At 42.8% G+C, this 14,593-nt stretch overlaps 1 protein-coding gene across 1 annotated transcript in view; it reads left to right on the plus strand.

Annotated features, from left to right (window-relative positions):
- The window catches only part of atf7ip (activating transcription factor 7 interacting protein), a 33,970-nt gene extending 24,873 nt beyond the window's left edge, over positions 1 to 9,097 (plus strand). Inside the window, exons 8-13 of the mRNA XM_030352819.1 lie at positions 1,622 to 1,692; positions 6,521 to 7,099; positions 7,312 to 7,413; positions 7,500 to 7,571; positions 7,843 to 7,922; positions 8,203 to 9,097. Of these exons, the coding sequence (XP_030208679.1) occupies positions 1,622 to 1,692; positions 6,521 to 7,099; positions 7,312 to 7,413; positions 7,500 to 7,571; positions 7,843 to 7,922; positions 8,203 to 8,649 (1,351 nt within the window). The 3' untranslated portion in view covers positions 8,650 to 9,097. The remainder of the gene's footprint in view (positions 1 to 1,621; positions 1,693 to 6,520; positions 7,100 to 7,311; positions 7,414 to 7,499; positions 7,572 to 7,842; positions 7,923 to 8,202) is intronic.
- The last annotated feature ends 5,496 nt before the right edge of the window (positions 9,098 to 14,593 follow it).

Below are 14,593 nucleotides of genomic sequence, written 5' to 3' on the forward strand. Positions count from 1 at the left end.
TTTTGATAATTGATCATGTTAAGTATATTCCATGCAAAATATGATGTGCTGTTTCATGTGTTGGTATTTTGTATACATCTTGCCAATGGGCTTTTGTATGAACGTGACAATACCGGCCTGAAGCCCGTATTACACCCGGAGACATTGCCACTGCATATATTTAACATTGTCATGGATTACTATCTGTAATCCCTTGTGACTGGAAAACTGAAATCTAATGGAAACAGAATAAAGACTGCAAACCTTCCATCTCCCAAAACCATACTTTTGGAGTACAAGATTTCACGTTGCGTTTACCCTTTGAGGATCTACCTCCTTTTTCCGTCCCATTATTTACGTCACCAAAAATTTGAAATTGACACACACTCTTCGGTCTCTTTTTTTTTTTTTTGCCATCTGCATTTGTTACCCCTGAGTGGGTGTGGGTCCAGGGTCTTGTGACGTTCTACAATTTGAAGCCTGAGAGCACTACCTCAGGCAATGCAGAGTGTAGTAAAAACTGCACCTCTCCTCCCCAACAGCCTGCTCCGTCGGCACTCAGAGGAGTCCCAGCCCAGGACCCCCAGAGAGGGACTAGCGCCTTCTGGTGGCAAGACTTCCACACTGACACTCAAGATGAAGAAGAAGAAATTGATGATGAGGATGCGGGAAAAGAAGGCGATGAAGATGCAGGAGAAGAAAGCCACCATGATGCAGGAGCAAAAAGTGTTGATGCTGAAGCAGAAGTCAAAGACGCAGGAGAAGAAGGAGGGATATGGCGGAGGAGGAGACATTGGTCCACAGAACACTGGGCTGGCCGACCGCTTGTCAAATTTCAGCGAGGGGGATTGCAGAGCGGATGTCAAACTTCGACCAATCAGCTCTCAATGCGAGAAATGGGTCTTCAAACTTTGCAGAGGAAGCTGGCCAACCCCTCGGGCCGACCGCTATGCCTCCTATATTTTCCGGAACTTGGTCCACTATGAAACATACTGTGACTGGGTGTTAAAAGTCAACTATATTGGCGTATTGGGCAAGGACGCACTGCCCAGGAACTTGAGGAAGACGTTGAGGACTTACATAGAGAAACGCTTTAAAGAGATGACGTGTGACCACTGGAGAGAGATTCGAGATTCCATTAATGAATTACTGAGAGTAGAGAGGAGACCAGAGTTTTTTCAGACCTCTGAAGAAAAGATCCCTTCAAAATATACTGAGAGTACCCTGACATGACCTCTTGACCATTTTTGTTTTAAGAAGGGCTAAGCTGTATTTGACCAGTTGTAATGTTGTAAAAACATTTAAATTAGTTGTCTTTATTTTTATTATGCACCTTGGGCCTCTCCGATGTTATTTTATGGAAATAAAGCTTACTTAAAAGTTGCTCTGTAAACTAAACTGATTTGTGATCATTATTTCGTTTTTTGTCAAACCAAATGCAGCCGTTGCACATTGCAATGTACTTGACAGAACTATGCCTATTTAATGGATACACACCCAAGTGTTCACCAAAGATGGCAAAGGACGGAAATGTAATGTGTTGAGAGTGGACACATCTAACACATCTAATATCTTTATATCCATGCTTTGGAGGAGCCTTCTGCTGTGTAAATGACTAAGTGTGAGCCATCTGTTCAAACAGGCTAGTCCGGACGTCCATGGAGATAAAGCAGACAATGGCAGGCCCTGCTTCCGCTACTACTACTACTACTGGTGAGTAGCATAGACTGTAATATGCCATTGATCAGTTTCCAGTATTTCCTTGTGGAAGAGCTTTAAAAGCAAATTGACCAAAGGCTTGGATGATATTGGCAAACTCTATAACAATATTTCAACCAGATTTATAATAAAGCATTCACTGATCTAAAAAAAAAATTGGTAAAGTAGTTCAGCACAACAAACTGCATGCCCAGTAGGGCCGAGCCCCAGGAGCGACTATGGAAAGGCCGGAGCCTTCGCAACGTATTCCACGGTTTTGCCATGGATTTCCTCCCATCGGTTGACCTGTGGCGGTGGTATTTGTTTGCTATGCTCTTTATTATTATTATTATTATTATTACTATTTCTATTGTTACAGCTACAAAAATTCTCCCGTTGTGTGCCGAATGGGTGCAAGGGAAACTTCGAACAATGTCCAGACCTAATTCTCTAGAAGTTGTCTAGAGAATTTCTAAACTTTAGAACAGAGAATGGTACCAATAGTATGTAAAGTGAACCACTCTCTAGGCAGCGACAGACTTGGCAAATGCCAGAGGGGCGGTCCGATTTTCGGCTGGACTTGCAGGCCCCAATAATAACATAAAAAAATAAATAAAAAGATTTGTTAGGTAAAAGTAATTAAAGTGTCTTGGCCACATTATCGACCAGCCCACATCCCTGCCTCTTCCATAGTGAGGTGGTCAGAGTTTATAAATTCAAAAGAACTGCGGTTCTAGTAGACAGTAAACATGGGGGAATAATAGCATCAAGGCTATAATCCATGGTTTCTCAACGGGGGCGGTACCGGCCCCCTTGAGGGCGTCCGCCCAACCTAGGAGGGCGCTGGGAACGAGATTTTAAACTTTTTTTTCATTTTTTTTGGCTACCTGAAATAAATAGCCTATTTTCATTTATCGGTTTCTAACCCCTCTACCGTCTCCTACTTTTTACTGTCTATGCGCAGTGTAACAGTTGTCATACAGCGCGGTTCGGTGCTGCACACGCCCGGACTCCCGTTACATCAGCTATCTTCATGATCTCTATAGTAACGCTGATAAACATAACCCAAGTTTGTGGGTTCAATAACCAACACAACACAATCAAACATGGGGGGATAGCAAAAGAAAAACAACTAATTTTGTTTCAGCCCGTTTTCCTCCTTCCTCTTGCTGTTGTTGGGTTCCAACTGCTCTGAGCGTAGTCTCCACGAAAAGACTTGCATTTCAAATACAAAATATATTTGTATTTGCATGTCATGAATATTCATGAATATTTATTTATATTTTCTTCACCAAAACCAATTCAGAGGGCATTCATTGCTATTAGTGACCACCGCAAAATCAATGAATAACGATGCAATGACACCTTTAACCAATATAACATGAGTGTGAGTGGGGTTGTTAGTTTATTTATTTATTTTTATTGGGGGGGGGGGGGCACCAGGGGATCAGGGTAAGGTAAGGGGGGCGTTTGCTCAAAAAGGGTTGAGAACCACTGCTCTAATCAAACAAAACTTAAATAGGGCTTCTTAAAAAATATTATTCTGGGGCCCTCTGAATTTAACTGGGCAAAGAATACTGAAATATTCACTGAACTTGCCCAAACATATTAAATGTTGTAGGTTACTTTGCCCGCTCCCACCACCATGAAATAGATATTGTCCCCATGCATTTTTTTACCACCACCGAGGCCGTGAATAAATCATTGGGAAAGTATCAGAAAAGAGCACTGATGAAATGACACTAATGTGTCTCTGAGGTAAGACAAGCATGTCATTATTCTATGGCGTTCATCGTCGTTTCATTCAGATGCATGGCTAAGTGTCTGTGTGTTTATGTTTGTGTGTGTTACTTGGAACAATTTCTTGGTTGAATCGTCTGTTTTTCCACTTTTTTTTTTTTAATTATGGTTGGGCAAGGTTTTGATGCTTTGAATCTCGTTGATTTGATGGGTAGTGTGCGGCAAGGTAAGCTGTGAGGCTGGGGCTAGGACTTGAGAGGCATTCAGCAAAGTGTTCTGATAAAAGTGAGCGAGATATTCGGCCAATCAGAATATGCAATAACAACTCTTTCCGCTTATAATGGCATGAGCCATAATAACAAGCTATGTAAAACGCATGCAGCACAGGGATTAAATTCATAATTGTATATATAGAAAGGCTACATTAGAGTTCTAGCCTTGATCTTTTTTGATGTTTTGACACAGCCCTATCATGTCAGCAACATCCTTTCGAGGTAGTTTAGCGAACAAGTCAAATTCGAAATATTCAGCACGCTGAATTCTTTCTTTTTTGGAATCTTCCCCTAGCACTGTCGGGTACGTAATTTTAACACAATTCAATAATAAATGATCTATTTTATATGAAACACCAATTTTGAATTGTTTTCTAATGGACCTATTGGCTACCACTCATTCCCATTGTGGTCATTTATACAAACAATCTGGGCCCTGAACATAAATAATTGCTATTGAGAGTACCAATTTTGCATTTTATTCATTGGTAAACTGAAAGCTTGTTGGACTTGTTTAAGTCGAAAAACACTTAAAAATATGTAATTTGTAATGAGTAGACTGGCAAAGACATTTCTGGAAAAATACAAATTAATACTTGATATAAAACCATGATATAATGTCTATCCCTCACAACGTTTTGAAAAATTATGTTTCACTAAATGCATTTGCTGTGCTTGGCTTAATTAAATGTTTTACGTGGAATTCTATATGGGTAAATAAATGTAAGAAGACTAAATTCCCGTTTTATAAAGCATAGCTAACTTTATTAAATTCCCGTTTTATAACGCATAGCTAACTTTATTTTCAGCAGGAAACATACCATGTCTCTCTTGCATTTTTTTTTACAGAGCAAGTGGGATATGTCCTCAAATTAAAATCTTGTATTCCTATATTCAAATCTTCTTACTTTTCTTTTGGGGAATTGGGTCTTCTCTTTTCTTTTTTTTAGGATTTTGTCTTTAACAAAGCCATCAGCATATCCGACCACTCAGCAGTGCTCCACTAGAGCACCATTCCAGGAGAGAGTTGTTGTTCTTGCAAGAGTAGCCCTTGACAGGTGGCTTGTCGGGCATTTTGGAGACAAAGTCTTTATTGAGCTCGATTTTGAAGACTTCGAGGTCCTTCACCGAGGATACATTGGCTGGGATGAGGTTCCACAGCTTGGGACGAGTACTGCGAAAGATGTATCGTACATCGTCTGGTGTTTCGCCTTGCCCGACTTCGAGAGTTTTGGGAGCTTTGCGGTGATCCCGTTGCGTTTTAGAGCTTTGAAACTCGATCCCAATGTTGTTAGGATGGTGTCCGTTGAGAATCTTCCACATAGTCATGATGACATAGCGCTCCCTTCGCCTTAGGAATGACATGAGTTTCAGGCTTTTGAGTCTCTCCCAGTAATTCATGTCTTGGCATTGTGCAAGTCTAGCAGTGAAGGTTCGTTGAAGGGCCTCGATCTTCTGGGTGAGACCAACCTTTGACGAGACTTTTGTGTAGAACAATACGACTGCTGGACAACTTCTGGGACTATTTTCAAGATTAGTATTATTTTTATTTTCTTTCCAGATTCCATTGAGGAACTAAATTCCTTTTACATTGAAGAATGTGAAGAAATTGCATGTTTTGCATGTGAACACTATCACCAAAAAGGCCATCCATTTTATGAATCGCACCAGATTTAAGGCCACACCGGTCCGATGACCATAATGTCAACAGCCTTACAAATATGAACGACAACTCATTGCAAATTGCTACTGCCAAAATTGTGGTTAATATTCAGCCAATTGACTCAAGGACTGATCAAAGAGAAAATATGAAAATTAAAACGCACCATGGTCCTATTGGACCTTGCATAAGGGTAATGGGGCTGCACTGCAGACATGGATTGTATGACAATGTCAAGAACTATGAACGTGAGCCTGGGTATATTGTAGATTTTCCAATAATCGTATCACAAACCTACACTGGCATAAAGACATTGAGAACTTGGATGCATGTTGGGTCAAAGATGAGGAACCTTTCAAAATGTATGATGCAGATCATTCACCAATCACCAACCACAAACACACTTACCAACTGAGAAGCAGTATTCATAATGTGATGTCTATTGTTTTATGGAAAAACATTTAACACACATGCCACAATAGTATGTGGTTTGACCTATAATGAAAATGCACATTTTCATTATTGGATGGCTGTGTTGATTTATCAAACATGTAATACTGGTATTATGCAGTTCTCCTGTATTGGCAAGAATATTGTATTGTATAAGGATCATGAACCATCTGTAAAGGTGTTGATACAATCATAAAGAGACATTTTAATAAAGAAAATGCAACAAACAAAATTATTCTGGTGTAAGACTTCTGTTCACCACTACCATCTTAAATACATCATTTCCGTTTAGTTTTCAATTCAGCAAACCAAGCAAGGCAAATAGCTTTTGGCCACAAAAGTTTTACACTTTTATTGGCAGCTGTAGCCATCAAACCCCTGTCAAGTCATCTGAGCCAAATAAGGGTTACACTGGTTTCCTGTGATTTGGTCTAAAAGATGCCAAATTGCTAAACTTTTCCCGTCAACATTTTAACCTGTATTTTGATTAGTTATTAGGATAATGTCCTCTGCATTATATGTAGTCCGTCAACTTCTAAAAAGGTCTCGGCTGAACATTCCCTTTCTGAAGGCAAAGAATTGTGTGTGTGCTAATTTAAATATATTTTTATTTGGAAAGCGTATCCAGTAAGCCACACGTGTCGCCAGCCTCTTCTAAATACCTCATATATTTGCGACTGATCCGATTTGATTGCTATATATTTTTTTCGTATCTTTCCAGCTACTCCTGCCCAATCTCTGACGACCCAAGCACTCGTCCCCGCCACCTCAGTGGTCTCTGCCCACACCCCGATCCTCCAGCTGATCACCTCCAGCGCCAACACCCTCTCCTCCCTTACCTCGGGAAGTATCACCACTCAAAGCCCCACAGGAACCCTCCTGGTCAAGGCCACCTCCGGGAGTGGCATGGTGGGCCAGGGGCAGCAGCTGCTTATCCAGCTTCCGTTGGTGTCGTCCTTCTCCGCCGGCTCTTCCCTCAACAAGGCAAAGACCACCACCCCCACCACCACGTTCATACTGAAGCCAGCCACCGCCACCGTCATGACGGCCCTGCAGAACAGTACAGGTCAGATGTCCCCGGCACAGATCTCCCTGGCACGGGCCGTCTACCAGGGCGGAGCCGGGGGCATTGGCTCTCCAAACGCCGGGGTGTCGATAACCACAGCCAGAGCCCCAGCACAGCTGATGTCTGTGGCTGGAGCAGTTACATCCACCTTGAGCCTTGCCACCTCCGGACCGGCCGCAACTGGCTCCACGGCCCCGGGACCTCCACAGGGGACATCTTTGACCTCCAAGACAGGTGGGGCGTAGTTGATGCTACATATCAAAGCCAATGGAATTGGTCTTGCGAGTCTGTTGATAGACTTAGGATAAAGAAACCCAGAATAGGCCAAAGTGAACATGGCAAGGGCAGAGTGCCAAACATTGTAATTAATTATACCATAGAGGTGACCTGTTGGACTCGGAGGCATGCGTTTTCTTTTGTTGTAATTGGCGCTTTCCCATTTTCAGACAATCAAACTCCAAGTGGCACTCCAACCAAGGTAGCATTGTCCACACCAAGACCTAAAGGTTCGGTCATAGACCTTACTGAGGACGATGACGATGTGCAAGGTAACCCTGAGAACCCTTTTGGATTCCATTTCGTTTTGTATCATTAGAAAATGGTGGACTTCATTCTGTGTTTTGTTTGTGATAAGTGATGGGAGTTAAGAAGGCCACAGTCCCGCCCTCGCCTGTTACCGCACGTCCTGTGATCACCATCCCTAACAGTAAGACTTCTCCCACCATCTCTGAGTGTTCACTAGCATGTGCAAAGAAATGCGTTATTCTTGGGTGGGTTGGTTGGTTGGTTGTATGTCTGTCGAAAGAGCGGAGTGAAACATTAAAAGAGGCTGAGCTTAGGAAAAATAATATTGCCAGTCCTTCAAACTACTAATGTGTATAATTTTAAAGCTATTGGTTACATAAGGAGAGCATCTCATAGCCAGACTATTTTGGGGTCTTGAAATCAGTGGATTAATTGATGTCATATCTGCCTAGATCCTGCATCAAGGTCATCGCCACAAATCCATCTGATCGGTGCAAATAGTCCTCAAGTGACAGTCCATCACCCTCCAGTGGTAAGATATTTGAACTGCATTTTACATGGTTTTCAAACTCAACTTTTTGTTGGCATTATTCGACACGTGCTCGAAGGTGCCCCAACTTATTGTTTTACAACCTGTTTAGCGGACACAGCCAAAGAAAGCTTCCTTTAGCATTATTGGACAATTCCAATCTATGATTTAAAAAATCGTCATCTCATAAATAGTAAAAAAATAAGTCCTTACAATTTTTTAATATAGTATAGAATTAAACTCTTGAGGCGAAAATAATCATGTATAATCTTTGCACTCTCAGGATCGCCCTGCAACCACACCTACAAGCCGGCCCCCACCCACTGTGCTACCTCCCCTCCCCATGGCCCAGCAGCCCGTGGGACGTCTTCCCATAGAGGCCATCCAGACCTCTCCCCCACAGCAGCCCCAGCTCAAGCTAGTGCCCAGCCCGACCGGCATCGTGCTGTCCTGGTGCGTGGCAGAAACTGACCGCTCCTGTGCTGCCGTCGACAGCTACCACCTGTTCGCCTTCCACCAGGACAACGCCAACTCCAACAGTTCTGCCCAGCAGCATTGGAAGAGGATTGGGGAGGTGAAGGCCCTCCCACTGCCCATGGCCTGCACACTCACCCAGTTCCAGTCTGGCTCCACCTACCACTTTGCTGTGCGAGCCAAAGACATCTATGGCCGCTTTGGCTCCTTCTGTGAGCCCCAGTGTACCAATGTCATCCATTCCAACACCAGTTGAGCTTAGAAGCTATCATGGATAGAAGTGTTTTGGTGAGTGATAAGTCATGGTGACTCCTTTCACCGCATCGATGGTGTTAAGAACATTTTACCTTCCTATTACCAAAATGCAAAGGTGTTGAACATTTTTGGTATCTGCAAGTGATTCTGGCGGCTATGGTTAGTGTGCTGCCCAGGGATACGTTGTTTATTGCCAGTATAGGCAGTTGTACATAATGAAATTGTTTAGACCCTACTGAATCAGATATTTATGATGTTGACATCTGTTCTGCTGACTCATGTTATGTTCCTGTTCTGGACAGTAGACGACAGAACAATCAATGTTAGAATTTGCAGAATTGCATACAAATGCAAATATGCTCAGTAGAAACTGAATGATTGTATGTTTTTTATGTTTTGTCTGGCAACCAGACTTTGACAAACACAATAAATGTTTTTTTATAAAGTGATTTTCTTTATGCTTAATTACAATCTAATTTGACAAAAGCATTACCCTTTTTTTTACAGGTGACTTGTCTTTTTTTCTTCTGTAATTATATTAGTAAATGTGGGCTGAAGTTTGTCTAAACTTACAAAGGCACTGTCAAGCAGTAGCTAAGGAAGTAGAGGGTGAAGGAATTAAGGCTGGTCCAATACTCCGCACCTAGCCAAGGCTCTGACGGGTTTCCCTGGCTCGAAACCGAATCCTAACTCCTGAGATAGTGTGACAGGTCTGTGAATGTCTGTGAATGTGAGGCTCGATTTGTAAAAGGTGTTGAGTGGTCCTATATATAAATACAATCCATTTAGCTTTAGTTGTAAATATAGAGGTTACCGGATTGGCAGGCTGTATAATTGTTTTAACCAAAACAATTCAATCGGGACACATTTGTTATCCTATAAAGAAGTGGAAAAGTGATGTGAAGGGGCTGCCCTTGTTTCTTTAAGTGGCAAATTTTACGTTTTTTCGGAAGAGCATTTATTCATGCTTCTGAAATAGTAATGGCTGACATGTGAAAAGTTTAAAACGCATGTCATGTAGTGTAGGGAAAATAAACATTTATGCACATGCGTTTATAAAACGAATGCATTGCTCACTTTAAGAAGTAGCCTACTAAACTTGCAAACCAATTACAATTTAAACTTACATTAATATGGTTTGAAAAAACAATGTCTTACCCTACGCGTCTGTCTGGCGTTTGGCCATTCTGATTTACAAGGATGACTTCATTGTTGTCGATGCTGCACAATTTTACAACATTATACAACGGATAGGCCCGAACAAGATTGGACAAGAGACATTCCATGAATGCTGATAGAGTTGCTTATTATTACTGTTCATTAATAAATTGTGCGTCAGAACTGTGAAAGTCATGCGGTTACAACTTACACGGAATATCCGCAAGACTGGGACTGCGGTCTCGTACCCAAAACAGAATCACAGTCGTGCTGATATTCGGTGCAACAGCAGCAGTCCCCCTCGTGTGATATATCGGCTGTTTCCCAATTTGAAGGCTGCAGCCTTGCTAGGACGCGTCCTTGCTAGTCAGGTCCTATGGAGATGAGACTAGAGTGCTAGCTCGAGTGCTTTCGTTTGTAACGTTCAGACTTTAGAACGACTTGCTAGTGTGGAAGCGCTTCCGCTGCACAACATGGCAGCAATCAAGCTGATCTATATTTATTTCACTTTTGTCTGTTATGAATGCAGTCATGTCTCCTTCGCATGGAGCCTCTTTGAGGAGGTCACAAAAGCTTTGTTGTGGTTGATCGAATCGTCTTTATTAAAAAGAAAATACATTACATTTTTATAAAACTAAGTGAAATTGTCTGAGAACTTAATTCATGCATCACATTTACAGTACGGTTGATTACTATTACGCGGGGGAAAACAGACAAAGAAAGATGATAAACATGTATTTATTTGGATATATTATTTAACTGATCTAATTCATTCATTCATATATGCCTACAATCTACCAGTGCTTTGAACACAAGTATATCATGTAAAATACAATTATATACGTTCATTACAAATTACAAACATTGCAAATGATCGGCGGTGCATTTATTTTACAACATTGGATAGTGGCAGTATCCCTTCCACCGGTAAACAAATGTTTGTGCGCCACTCTAATGCCGCTTTTCCACTGCATGGTACCAGCTCGACACGACTCGACTCAGCTCGCCTTTTTTGCGTTTCCACCGCGAAAACATGGTATCTGGTACCTGAAGTGGCTGCTTTTTCTAGTACCGCCTCGCTCTAGGTTCCAAGCGGCTGAGCCGATGCTAAAAGGTGACGTCGGCAGACGGCCGGCCACTGATTGGCCAGAGAGTGTGACGAAGTCACGAGAGCGACATGGCAACCATGCTGGTAACAGCCATAGCAGCGCCGCAGCCAACATATTCCACTTCTTCAACATGCCAGCTAATAATACGAACACGAATACCATCGCATCGATGTTCTCCATTGTTGTTATGTGGGTTCTGTCCATGTGTGGGTTACGTAGGTGTTGTTTGCGTCGCATACAAAAATACGTCACGGCCCTTTCGCGCAGCCGACCCCGCCCACGTCCCGGAGGTACTATTTGCGGTGGAAAAGGACCCGCGCTGCTACCGTGTCGAGTCGTGTCGAGTCGTGTCGTGTCGTGTCGAGTCGAGCTACATGTGCGGTGGAAAAGCGGCATAAGGTGCGGTGCACATTCCACAAAACCCTCTGTTTGCTGGGCTGATCCTAAAAAAAAGATTAAACACAAACATAAATAGATTAAACACAAACATATTGGTGACAGTGGTGTTTAACACCAGCTACGTCCATGCATAGCAACGTATCATTAAGTTGAAAAAACGTTTGAAAAAGTGGCACAGGTCTTTAATCTTGATTATTTGCATTAACATGATGAATCTATAAAAACCAATACGGCACAAAATATTTCTGAAAACTTTAATATAACTTCACTTAAGGTACGTACACACCAAACGCGTATCCCGCGTATAAAATCGGCAATTTTTCCATAGGGAACCATTGGTTTACGCGCGTATGAGCTGCGTACACGCGTTACATGCGCTAAAGCACCATTTTACCCGCGTTAGCCGCGCGTAAATATACGCGCGTACATATACGCGCGTACATATACGCGCGTACATATACGAGCGTACGCGAGGAGTTCAAAAAATCTAACTTTTTACGCTCATACGCATGACGATTAGCCGCGTTGCCCAATCAGCGTTGAGCTTGACCCGACGTCACTGGCAGAGGGTAGTGAGCTTGGACAGAAGCATACGGCCGACATCTTTCTTTATTCTGTGTGGAAATAGTAACATAGTTACGCCATTAAATGCTTTTATGGAAACATTTTTAGCGAGAAATGTGCATTTTACTTTCATAATGTTCGCTCGGTGAATGTGAAGGATGTTTGGTTTGATAGTTATGACGAAGAGGGAACGCTCCGTTCACATGCATGGACAGAGTCTCTGGTTACTAAGCAACCTCAACGTCTTGGCGGACTATATATCTGCTGATCAACACTACGAATGCTGGAAACACACCAGACGCACCATGTGAAGTTATTTAACCCGATTATTGTTATTTATATCCGAGATTATTTAATCTAACCCGATCTAAACTCTATCACCCAAACACGGCGGCGTTTGGGTGTCCTACCTCGGACTCCAGCGCAGCCACGGCCGACAACTTTCTTTATTCTGGGTGGAAATAGTAACATAGTTACGCCATTATATGCGTTTATGGAAACATTTTTAGCGAGAAATGTGCATTTTACTTTCGTAATGTTCACTCGGTGAATGTGAAGGATGTTTGGTTTGATAGTTATGACGAAGAGGGAACGCTCTATTCACTTGCATGGACATGGACTCATCTAGGAGCGTAGGCGCGTAGCTGCATAGGACCATTTTTGACACAAAATGGTCAAGCAACATTTTAGCTGCGTTACGCGCGTAAATCTTTACGCGGGTACGCGTTTGGTGTGTTCGTACCTTTACATTTGAACGTGCACTGCTTTATGCCATTTTTTATATCCTGTGCAGCGTGTGAACGCAGAGGATTGTGGGTATTTTTGTCTCGTCTATGGCCGTTTCTCAATTTGCGTACTTGTGCGTGCTCGTGTCTCGTGGACTCGTGAAACATCATCAGTCGTTGCCCGAGCACTGTTACAATTCGAAGCACGCATCAAGCGAGTACTGTCGTAAAACCCGGAAGTGTTCTTGATGCGTGCTCGATCTCGCCGTTTCACCGAGCATGCATCGGAGGTGGCTCTTGTGTACTTGCAACCGCTATAAATCCCAGGATGCATTTCGCGCTCGCAGCAGTACGATGGCGGACAATATGGAGAAGACGCACAACTGTAGCTTAAGTTGCTCTTAACTTATATATATATTATATAATATAATAATAATAATAATAATATAAGATAATATATAAATATATATATATAAAGTCGTGTGTGTATAGCTCATACACATGACAGGACGCATATCTTTTCAATTTTTATTCATTCAGAATATTTACATACTATTTGAAAATGAAAGAGGCTGGGATTTTGTTTTATATCATTTGTTTATATTGTTCAGTAGTATATGCCTAAATGAGGCCGTAGCACAGTTAACGGACAAGCAGAGGTGGTGACGTCATCGAGTCCGCTGCTGTTCCAATTGCAGGTACGTACTCGCATGCTCGCAAGTCTGTGCTTGAAGTACGGACTTGCCAAGTACGTGCTTGCAAGTCATCGAGTCCGTAGTACGCGTGCTAGGAATTGAGAAACGGCCTATGGCCGTTTCTCAATTCGCATACTTGTGCGTGCTCGTGTGCTCGTGGACTCGTGAAACGTCATCAGTCGTTGCCCGAGCACTGTTCCCAGGTGCGTTCGAGTATTCTCTGCGAACCGACTCGGATCTCGGATCTGACGCCACGCCCACACTTCAAGCGTTTTATTATTTCACTCGGTCGTTGGAGGAAAACATGGACGCCCCCCGGAAAGCTGTTGTCGCGGTAGCATTGGCAGAGGACCAGGCGATCCAATATAAGTAGGCTATAGGCCAAAGTCAAGTCAAGTTAGGTTTATTTATATAGCACATTTAAAACAACAGTAGTTGACCAAAGTGCTGTACACAAATACAATATATTTGTGTACATAGGCAGAGATACGGACGCAGTAAGGTATAGGGCGCGGGATCCGCGTTGCATTGTGGGACGTGGCGGCCATGTTGATGGCTACGCGAACGTTAACATAACTCTGACATAACGTTGTTGAACGAAGAGAAGTAGCAGTAGAGTTGAGAAAGAATAGCTAGAAAAAATATGTTAACATCCCGAAAAGGATCTGGAATTTACCGGGACACATTAAATAGAGATGCCAGGGACCGGTATGGTGACAAAATCAGCATTATTAATAATTTGGATCCATATGAAGTTCCAAACGGCAGGTAGCGGTAAAGGAGGCCATCAACATGGCGGCCACGCAAAGTAATTACGTCATGACACCCAAGCCCTATTGCAGTAATACGAGTGATTGAAATTACCATTTAAACCACCAAAGTGGTCCAAGCACAATGAAAACAGTTCATACTTCAAGTCACAATGGGCGCAGCCATCTTGAATTCTGTCTCGGAATTTCGCTCGGTCACCACTGAGTTCAACCGAGATGGCGAGATCGCCGTCCGAGGAAAAGGGGCGTGTTTGTGCGTGTCGCTAGGCAACGTCCTCGGACCTCCGAGACGGATGGATATTAAAACGCACCACAATTTGAAGCACGCATCAAGCGAGTACTGTCGTAAAACCCGGAAGTGTTCTTGATGCATGCTCGATCTCGCCGTTTCACCATGGTTTCACCATGCGTTTCACCGAGCATGCATCGGAGGTGGCTCGTGTGTACTTGCAACCGCTATAAATCCCAGGATGCATTTCGCACTCGCAGCAGTACGATGGCGGACAATATGGAGAAGACGCACAA

The sequence above is a fragment of the Gadus morhua genome, chromosome 3, assembly GCF_902167405.1.
Source record: "Gadus morhua chromosome 3, gadMor3.0, whole genome shotgun sequence".
In the NCBI taxonomy this organism is placed as follows: Eukaryota; Metazoa; Chordata; class Actinopteri; order Gadiformes; family Gadidae; genus Gadus; species Gadus morhua.